Genomic DNA, 11,122 nt, shown 5'->3' with positions numbered 1-11,122 from the left:
CTCTCCCGCCCTCTGTCGCACAAAGTGGCCCTGTGTGCTGCTCGATTTCCAAAATAAAGCTACAGGTCCTAAATAAAACTACTGACCTTGCCATTTAAGTATATTTGCAAATATGTTTAGAACTTCTAAAGTTTGAGAGGGGAAATTCCAAGATCAATAATGAACTATCAATCCCAACGTTTCTTGTTTGTTTTCCATTATACACTTTTTAGACAGCTCAATTTATTCCAATGAAGCCCATTTCCCAAAATAATTTACCACCATCTACAAGCCACATGCTCTCCTAACTTTACCAATGTTAATTAATATTGTTAATTTAATCCAAGTTAATTTGCCAGACTGGTGTTATATGAAATCTGAGCATTATCTCATCTGGGGTTTGGGATGAATGTGTGCTATGTGAATGGATGTCTGAACAGCACAACCACAGTGTCAAAGCCTTTCATTTTGTTTCAAGATAGTTATTTTAGCCTTTTTCACTCATCTTTCAAACCAACTTGTCCTCGCTGTCAAAAATGTGTACTCTGCTGTTCCCACGAGAGTTTCTGCTGTCCTTTAAATGAAGACGGACTGCTGCTTCCTGACTTGTGGGGTTTGCTCTATCTTGGCTATGTTTCTTGTCCTGATATATAGGTTTCATCTCTGTATTTGTCATTCACATTGTCTGCCTATGTTGGGCAAGTTTATGAAAAACACAGGGATGCCTTGTTTATTGAAGATCAGAGTGACACTCCAGCCACATAAGCAATGATTTATTACATCTCCACTGCTTCCCTCGTCAGTGTTCGTCTGCTCTTTCCAACAGCTCTTGTTTCTGTGTTGACAGAGGCATTCGTTGGGCAGCTGCAAGCTTCTCAAGCTTACCTGAGATGTTTGCACTTGTCTTTTGCCTCATTGCTATTTGACAAAGCGTCGGTACTTTGGTGAAGAATCCTAATGAACCCCGACTTTTCCTCTGTTGTCTCTGTGTTCAATGTTATACCTTGGAGCATTTGCAAAAATATCATGACAAGAGACAGATTGAGAATTATATATTTTTTTTCAAAGCTGAAACATTCCACATTCCATTGCTCAGATTCTTGGCAGATGAGGTTTATAATTGAATTGTCACATGCATGAATGAAACTGTATGCAATTAAAGACAGCATTGTATGAGAATTGCCTTAAAATAACTTTTTAAAAAACGTTTAAGTCTGTCAGCAGATCAGATATCATAGTAAAACCGCAATAATATAATTTTATTTCCCCAGTGAATTTATTTTTTCATGTCCTTGAAATATGTTTTAGCTCCCTCACAATACTTTTGCATCCTCTCACAGTACGTTAAGATTGTCTCACAGGAATTCTTGCCTTCTCTAATTATTATCATAATGATTTTTGCCTTCTTTTGCAAAACTAGCTTACTCTTTGTGTTCCCGTAAAATATTTTAGGGCAAGATTAAAATGTCATGAATGTATTCATTATCATGGCATCGTGTAATGTTAATTCAGTACATGGGTTGTAAGAAAAAAATTGCAGCTAAATATTTTAGTGCTGCAACTAAATTAAATAAATCAATTAAACTCATGAAAAAGTGCCTGTCACAATTTGTGACAGTGATGTGTTTAAATGTCTTGTTTTAATAGGCCCAAATCATTTGTAAATTCCCATGAATGACTTTAAACTTTAGTTACTTTCGAAAAGTTACAAATTAATTTTATTTCAATCAAGTAATTGATCAATAGACTTGTCGTTTAAGCTCTTATAAAATTCAGCACCAAAATCTAAATCTTATGGCCATTTTATCACCAAAAGAGAAACCCTAAGTATTGTCAGACTGTTAGCTTAAGTATGTAAATTCACCAAGCAGTTGACAGGGGATTCAAACCAAGATATATTCAAATAGTTGTTCAAAGAGTAAAGCCATTTTCAAATACATGTGGTTTAAGCCTTGGCTGCTTTGGGAGCAGTATTACAGCAGAGAAGTACTTTCAACTCCAATGAAAAGAGATAGTATTCCTCTCATTAGCACAAATTATTACAAGCCTCCAGTGAGAGGGAGCGGAGCAGTTTAACAGTCCACCCCCTCACTGCAGGCACTAGTTAAACTGTGGTGTATCGAGCCGGACCAGGACAGGAGCGGAAAGGAGAGGTCCCAATGGGGAAATCAGCCAGAAAGGTGGGGTTGTGAGAGGTTGATGTCTCCATCAAGGCCTGCCGTTTCTTGCGGTCACGCCTCTTGTAGCGAAAATCAAATGGTGGTCGCAGAGCTACAGGGCCTCCAATCTCTTCAGAGGATGAAGCAAAAGAATCAGAACCCGGTGGCCGCTGTTGCTGGTTTACTAGATGTTCATCAGACTCACTGGAAGATGAGGTGAGGGGGTCAAAGGGCACAGGGTCAAAGGGCACAGGAAGAATGGGCGTGGGGTCAAACAGCTCCGGTTGAACAGCAGGCGGCGATGTAGGGTCAGAAGGAACAAGCAGAGGATCATTCCATGGTTCGTCGATCAGAGGTGGGAAGGTTGGGATCTCAGGGTCCTGGGGGATGTTGTGACCCTGAGGCTGCACTGGTCTGAGGATGTCCACATTCTGTAGACGAAGAGACGAGATCACACTGAACTGATAATTGACAAACTCACTCCAGTTGGCTGCAAAATGAGTCTCAGTCATGCAATATTACATTACACACCTCTGCTCTAAAAAGGAGTGAGAAGACATCATAATTATAGCACAGAATCATCCAATTTAAAATCTCACACATCAGTTTAAACACACACAAGCATAGCATACATTTTAAGACACGGCAAACGATATGACAGAATAATTATATGGCCAGTGGCAATCATTCAGAAAGTTGAGTTATAATTTAAAAGTTGCTTTACTGAAACCTGAAACAAAACAGAATAAAACACTCATCAAATCTTGCCCAGGCAGTGTGCTATTATGTTCCTAAGTACAGTCCCACAGCGTGAAGGGACTGCCACTTCATAATACATTTTGGTGAATTTTCTCACTTTACTGACTTTTTTCAGTGTAATGCACTTGAATGTTTGGGTTTTTTTTTTTGGGGGGTGCACATGTTGTTTCTGCTATGACAGTTAAACCTCTCTGCTGCTGTTTTCCTGTATTTAATGTACTGTCTAAGAGAATCAAATAAATTGTATTTGGTAGTCTTTGAGTCAGATTTCAAATTAGGTCAAAGCACTGTAAATCTGATTTACTTCGTATGTTTTTTAAGAGCTCGGAAAAATGTAGAAATATGTTAGTAGCAAGTAAATAGAGGATGGAGTTTTAATTGTTTTACGTTCTCATCCTTTTATCCCCATTTTGGATGTATTGATCATGTAGAACTATTTGTTGTAACTTTGTCACACTTAAGAAATTACAGTTGCAACTTTGGCTTAATTCACTCAGGCGAGTGTATTGGCCCAACACATAATTCCGACTGTTATGCACCATAATGACACTAAGGCAAATTACTTTTACGTGAAATATGTTTCGGATTTTCATCAACAAAAGCTTCCTATACCTGTGCTTTGAACATCTCACAGGACACCTTGACATCAGGATTGACTTTCAAGTCTCCGTGCACAGATCCTGCACAAAAACCTGCAGTCTGAGAGAGACATTTTGTTAATTCATTTTAAGATACTGGGTCACACAAAAAAAATACAGAAGGATAGAGCAGGGAGAAAAAATAATCTAAATACTAATAACATCCATCCATCCCCTTCCGCTTATCCGGGGCCGGGTCGCGGGGGCAGCAAGCTAAGGAGGGTCCTCCAGACGTCCTTCTCCCCAGCAACACTTTCCAGCTCCTCCTGGGGAACCCCGAGGCGTTCCCAGGCCAGACGAGATATATAATCTCTCCAGCGTGTTCTGGGTCTACCCCGGGGCCTCTTACCAGTTGGACGTGCCTGGAAAACCTCTAAAGGGAGGCGACCAGGAGGCATCCTGATCAGATGCCCGAGCCACCTCAGCTGGCCCCTTTCGACGCGAAGGAGCAGCGGCTCTACTCCGAGCTCCCTCCGGATGTCTGAGCTCCTCACCCTATCTCTAAGGCTGAGCCCAGCCACCCTACGAAGGAAGCTCATTTCGGCCGCTTGTATTCGCGATCTCATTCTTTCGGTCACTACCCAAAGCTCATGACCATAGGTGAGGGTTGGAACGTAGATGGACTGGTAAATCGAGAGCTTTGCCTTACGGCTCAGCTCCTTCTTCACCAAAACGGTCCGGTACAACGCCCGCATCACTGCTGACGCTGCACCGAACCGCCTGTCCATCTCCCGCTCCATTTTACCCTCACTCGTGAATAAGATCCCGAGATACTTGAACTCCCTCGCTTGGGGCAGTGACTCACTCCCAACCCAGAGGGTGCAATCCACCGTTTTCCGGAAGAGAACCATGGCCTCAGACTTGGAGGTACTGACTCTCATCCCGACCACTTCACACTCGGCTGTGAACCACCCCAGTGCGTGCTGAAGGTCACGTTCTGAAGAAGCCAACAGAAGCACATCATCTGCAAAAAGCAGGGATGTGATTCTGAGGTCCCCAAACCGGAAACTCTCCTCCCCCGGCTGCGCCTTGAAATCCTGTCCATGAAAATAACAAACAGGATTGGTGACAATGGGCAGCCCTGGCGGAGGCCAACACGCACTGGGAACAAGCTCGACTTTGTGCCGAGTATCCGGACACAGCTCTCACTTTGGTCATACAAGGACCGAATGGCTCGTAGTAACGAACCAGGTACCCCATATTCCCGCAGTACCCCCCACAGGACTCGGTCGAAGGCCTTCTCCAAGTCCACAAAACACATGTAGACTGGATGAGCAAACTCCCATGCACCCTCCAACAGACCTGCAAGGGTAAAGAGTTGGTCCGCTGTTCCACGTCCAGGACGGAATCCGCATTGCTCCTCCTGAATCCGAGGTTCGACAATCGGACGGAGCCTCCTTTCCAGCACCCTGGAGTAAACTTTCCCGGGGAGGCTGAGCAGTGTGATGCCCCTATAATTGGAGCACACTCTCCGGTCCCCCTTTTTGAAAATAGGAACCACCACCCCGGTCTGCCACTCCACAGGCACTGTACCCGACTTCCACGCGACAGTGAAGAGACGTGTCAACCAAGACAGCCCAACAATGTCCAGAGCCTTTAGCATCTCCGGTCGAATCTCATCCACTCCTGGCGCTTTGCCGCTGAAGAGCTTTTTAACTACCTCAACGACCTCCGCCAGGCATATGGACGAGTCTTCCCCTGAGTCTTCAGACTCTGCCTCTTCCACAGAGGACGTGTTGGTCGGGTTCAGGAGTTCCTCAAAGTGTTCTTTCCACCGCTCGACAATATCCCCAGTCCGGGTCTGCAGTTCTCCCCCCCTGCTGAGCACAGCCTGAGAAAAGCCCTGTTTCACCCAAGGACTCCAAGAAGGCCGCGTACTCCGAACTGCCGTTTGGTGCATAGGCACAAATGACAGTCAGAGACTTTCCCCCTGCGATACCCAGTCGCAGAGAGGCGACCCTCTCGTTCTCTGGGGAGAACTCCAGAACAGCGGCGCTCAGCCGGGGGCTTGTGAGTATCCCCACACCCGCCCGGCGCCTCTCACCCTGGGCAACTCCGGAAAAGGAAAAAGTCCAGCCCCTCTCCAGGAGTTTGGTTCCAGAACCGGTGCTATGCGTGGAGGTGAGCCCAACTATATCTAGTTGGTAGCACTCCACCTCCCGCACCAGCTCCGATTCCTTCCCCGTGACATTCCACGTCCCTAGAGCTAGTCTGTGATGCCGGGGGTCAGCACGCCCAGGTTCCCGCCCCAGCCTGCCGCCCAGCTCACATTGCACCCGACCCCAATGCCTATCCCTGCGGGTGGTGGGCCCACAGGGTGGCGGCATGATGTAGCTTTTTCGGGCTGGGCCCGGCCGGGCCCCATGTGCCAAGGCCCGGACACCGGGGGCTCACAAACCCCTCCACCACGATAAGGTGGCGATTCATTGGAGGAGATGAATCGCCACCTTATTTATTTATTATGTTACTAATAACATAATAAATAAATAAAAAGGAGGAGAGGACCTGTCAGGCCTGTTTGATAAAAGAATCAATAACGGCAGCCTTTTAGTGGTTAAAATTAGAAATTAATCCGTCATTTCATCAAGTAATAATTCCAGGAGCTGCATTAGTGATGGTAAACCATATGCTGGCTGATTGATGTGTATTTAAGTTTTCTGAACAACATTAATTAGCGTCATAACAGTGTCAGATTGTCAATACACTCCATTTTTTAATTAAAGGGAGCACTTTCAGACAATGTTGTACTTTGAAGAATTCTTTTGCGTCCAAATCATGATTAGAGTGGTATGCAACTCTGTTTTTTTATGTGAGTTTTCAACAATCAGAGTGTAACATTAATTTAGGGTTTAATATGGTATGTATATTGTGTCGACTTAAAGTCTTATTTTCACTCTCTGTGTCGGGTACCTCTGTGTCAGACTCGAGTGTCAGCCGCTGGCAGGTGCCTCTCTGTGTCACTCCCTCTGGACACTGTTGGACTATGTACTCCACAAAGCTGGCTTTCACAGGTCTAACCTGAAATATATAAAATAATATGGTCAGAAAAGGGAAAATGACACATGTAAAACAAAGGAGGATATATAGAGTTGATGTGGTTGCTGTATGTATGTAATAGCTATCATCTTGGTTTCAGAGCACCAAAAAATGTTACCTAAGGGGAATTAAATAGCAATATTCTGAGCTTTCATCCCCAAGCAAACTATTCAGTTTCTCTTTTCTACCCAAACTATACCCTTGACAGGCCTAAAGTGATTCAGAGATATATTTTTTTGCAGTAAAGGTACTCATCTGGCACGCAGAAGCCCAAAGGTGCACTGTGCCATCTGCTCATGAACACCCAGAGATCTCTCTTAAGAGTAATTTCCCAATGAACATAACATTCAACACATTGTTATGTAATGAAATCAGCCCCGGACCTTTGTTTGTCCAATCAGAGTTAATTATTGTGTCTGCAGCGTACCTGCACTCCAGCTCTGGTAATCTTCTTCACTCCGAGCCCTGCATTCATGGGTGACTGTCTCTTATAGGACGCCAGAGTGACTTGAGCAGCAGTCACAGCCTGTGGGCTCTCTACTGGGAGAAGTGTTGGGCAGGTTGGACAGGTCTGCTGGAGCTTCTCTGGGGGATCTACAGGGACCAGAAACAGAAAATATATTATAATATTGATGGTTTAGTAAACATTTATACTGAATTACAACATAAGTTATCGTGTGCAGAATATGTTGAGTAAAAACCCATGTAAAATGAATAACAGCAAAGTATTAACTAAAAGCTATATTAGCAATAAAAAAAAAATTATACTTATTTCGGCTAAACATTATTGGTTGTAAGGGCAGAACACCATGGTAAAAACAACTAATGGCGTTGAGATTCCTTAGAAATATATATATATATATATATATATATATATATTTGCAGTCTGAGCAGAGATCTAAACAAGAAATTAACTGAAACTTCTTTGTAGGTTCTCAAGGCCTTTATGTGATTTAAGAAATAAATCTTTAATAATAGTTTGAGTTTAAGGTAATTTCATTTCTCATGCAAGATATTTATATTCATCATAGTAGGAAATGCACAGTTGTATTATATTAATTAAAGCTCTGTTCCATATGTGCCAGTACGCCATTATTGATGATGTTAGTTACACTTGTGCATGACAAATTAAAATGTCTACAGAGGGAAACATCAACTCTGACGTAAATGTTATCTTCTTTATGATAAGCTTTGCCCATTAAGATGTTACTACCACAAATATTACTTGTAGAAAAATTCAAACCAGCACCAACCGTTGCATGATCAGTGACATGCTAAATTAATTATTTAAGATACAAAACCATACAATATATCATACATCACAGAATGATAATCCATACCTTCTGGTATCAAAGCTTCTTTTAATATGGTATTGTAGAACTCTTCTTGATACGTTCGAGCACCTTGTATTCCATCTAACAACGTTGTTAATGTTACCTGGGACAAGAGTGCAGTCGTAGCTGTACAGGTAGGAGTATCCCTCTGTTGTGTGGAGCAGTGTGGTGTTACAAATGCCAGAGATTTGCTGAAAAGAATAAAATAGAAAGAAACTCCAGATATACAAATAAATGCCATTTTACAGAGATTTGGCAACATGTGACATAACTAACTCCAAGTAAAAGTGACTTTGCAAAAACCAAAATGATGGGTCTTGAGAGGGTAGACCTTTTTTTTTGGAGGTCACCGGTCTTCCTTCATTAATGAACTGTTTGTGGGGTAAGACCTTGGTTTTAAGGTTTAACGTTAGAATTAGGCCTGTGTGAGGTTACAAATTTAGATAAGGGGCTATGCTGCAACAAACCCTCCTCTGCTAATAAGCAAAATATGATGTAGAATATAAAGAAATGTGCTTGTATCAAAGTAAAGGTTATAGAGTGTTTTCAAGACATTGTGACTGTCTTAAATTTCCCTTTTTGCAGTGTGAAGGGAAAGCATTATCTCAGCAAGACTCCTTACAAGCACAGTATATAAGTCCAAACATGTGTAAAGGTGTGTGTATGTGTGTGTGTGTGTGTGTGTGTGTGTGTGTGTGTGTGTGTGTGTGTGTGTGTGTGTGTGTATGTGTGTGTGTGTGTGTGTGTCCTACTGTTTCCATGAATGGTCTGACGTCACAGCGTTTCCATGGTTTTTGGCTGCCTATGTGACACTTGGTCTCCAGGACATCCAGGTCCAGATAATACACATTGCCTGCTGGGCCCTGACAGGCACAATGCAAACACAAGCAATCAGAGAGTGGAGGTACAAACACTGCTGTGTGCTCAGAAACAGTACTGTTATATGCACCAATATTTTTGTTAATGGAATAGATAGAATCATCACACAAGTTTTTAGTATTTATCTGGGGTTCAAATTTATTGGTAAGTCTTCTTTCAAGTACATTCATTTATTCAGTTACATCTTTAAGGAACCATTATGGTGTGCTCTGTGTAATTCCCCAGAATACTTTGGACAATATTGATTTTCACTGAAACCAAATCTAAACAATTTGAGCAGGTGTAATGGCAGTCTTGTCATGAAGTTAAACTGAGCCTCTTAAAACCCGATGCCACACAGCCGGGCTGCGATAGCCTTCAGCGGCTGACAATATGAAGTTCATAACGCCTGTTGTGTAAGGTCTGTCCCAGCAGTCCTGGACCGAAATGACCTGGACTTTTATTAACACTCACTTCAGTCCTAAAGGCCTTTTTTCATGAGGCATGAAAGATGGTGGCTTCTCATTTTATGACATAAAATACTGTACATCAATTTTATTTATTAATTTATTATGAGCGACATGCGCTGATGAGTCATTCACCACAAAGTGCAAACAACAAATATTTATTGTTGTTTTCTCTCTTTAGTGTTTGCACACTAATGTAATTGCTGCCATTTTTCACATCTTTGATGTAGTTCAGTGGTTCCCAAACTAGGGTCTGGGGACCACAATAAGTCCTTGAAAAGGAGAGTTTAATTTCATTATCACTTCCCCAGAGTGAGAATCAGCACATTGTGACAATGCAAGAGGGAGGTTTCTGATTAAAAGTTTGACTGTGCACAGTCATTTGTAACAACAAAACACAAATCTTTTTAAATGGGATCCCACTGACATCATGATTGGCCACGGTTGGTTAAATCTATCAGTGTGTGACTTCCTTTTTTCACAGGGGTTGTTTTGATATATCAGCCACAACAGAAGGGAAAACAACCTTTCCAACCAACTCCCCTTGTTAAACATGAACAAATCACCCACTGACAGAATATTACAACAACCCCAGGCAGCTTTTCCAACTGGGCATTTGTCTCTGTACTGACCTGAGCGTGCAGGTGGACATTTGCAATGCGGTTGAGGGCAAACTTGTAGCCATCTGTGCGATCCTCATTGATGTAAGTCATAGCCAGACGAGACAGCTTCTCCACTGCTTTGTCATTACAGGGGATGGGAGCAAGCTCAATAGGCGACAGTGCATAACCCTCGCCGTACACACCCACACTGTGAATAGATAGCAGGGATAATAGCAGTAATAATGTGCAGATAGATTTGTCCATGCTGGCAGAGGTTCCAGTAGCTGAAAGACAGAACTGGTTCAAAGTGAAGTTTGTTCTCTTTTGTTTGCCTTCGGTCCCTGCAGTGACTTTTGGAATCAAAACAAGACGGAGATGTTGAAATGATGCCAAGGACAAAGTTTATTTGATGTCAGGGGGCTGCTACTTGTGAATGAATGTTCCAGTGATTCATTTAAACTGGGGAACACTCTCTCATATCCGACATATAGAGTGGATTAAGAAAAATGTCATTTATAATATACATATGTTTATATGCATACAAAAACATGATTAAAGGTTATTTTATATTCAGTGCAGGGGAGTGTTCTGTTTAATCCCAACCTTAAAATGCATGTAGGGAAATTAAGAGGCCAAGTTTAAAGCAATAGTCCCCATTTACATTATAACAAATTCTTACGTTGAGCCATAATTTGTGGCTGCAATATGAGCATCTCACCACCAGGGGCCACTGTGAGTCTGGTGTGCTGTACAGGAGGGGAAATCTGGGAAAACTGTTGTTCTACTAGTCAGAATTGGGTTAATGATTCACTGTTACCCAGTTCATTACTTTCAGCATTAGACTTGCTGCTGTATAAGAACCTCCTAACTCTGATAATTGTGGTTTGTGTCTTGATTTTACTGAAGCAAAAAATCAAGATTCAGATTGACCCTTAATCTGACTGAATTTACATCACTTTGGTAAATAAGCAATGGAAATTATTTCTGCTATTCCAGATCATTGTGTTATTTAAACAAATTAATTCAGATAAATACTTTATAAATGGGATGTTCAGTACATATATTTGGTTTTTGATTCCAAAGCAGTTTAACCAGGCTCGTCTGTGTGTGTTATGGGTGGGGTTCACACTCTTGGAGCAGTGAGATTGGTTCCATTGTCTGTGACTGCAGTTGACACACACACACACACACACACACACACACACACACACACACACACACACACACACACACACACACACACACACACACACACACACACACACACACACACACGTACACACACACACA

The 11,122-nt window shown here is 42.4% G+C and overlaps 1 protein-coding gene across 1 annotated transcript; it reads right to left on the bottom strand.

Moving 5' to 3' along the window:
• Positions 1 to 1,016: 1,016 nt before the first annotated feature.
• Positions 1,017 to 10,146, bottom strand: si:ch211-262h13.5 (uncharacterized protein LOC571127 homolog). Its single transcript, XM_054603479.1, has 7 exons — positions 9,863 to 10,146; positions 8,658 to 8,768; positions 8,009 to 8,096; positions 6,999 to 7,165; positions 6,446 to 6,553; positions 3,510 to 3,596; positions 1,017 to 2,569 (listed from the first exon to the last, which is right to left on the bottom strand). Exons 1-7 carry the CDS (start codon positions 10,094 to 10,096, stop codon positions 2,084 to 2,086), a joined length of 1,281 nt encoding a protein of 426 aa, XP_054459454.1. The 5' UTR covers positions 10,097 to 10,146; the 3' UTR covers positions 1,017 to 2,083.
• Positions 10,147 to 11,122: the final 976 nt, after the last annotated feature.

Source organism: Anoplopoma fimbria, chromosome 8, assembly GCF_027596085.1.
Source record: "Anoplopoma fimbria isolate UVic2021 breed Golden Eagle Sablefish chromosome 8, Afim_UVic_2022, whole genome shotgun sequence".
NCBI lineage: Eukaryota > Metazoa > Chordata > Actinopteri > Perciformes > Anoplopomatidae > Anoplopoma > Anoplopoma fimbria.
The sequence above is the reverse complement of the archived record's forward strand: the minus strand, read 5'-3'. Positions and strand labels throughout refer to the sequence as shown.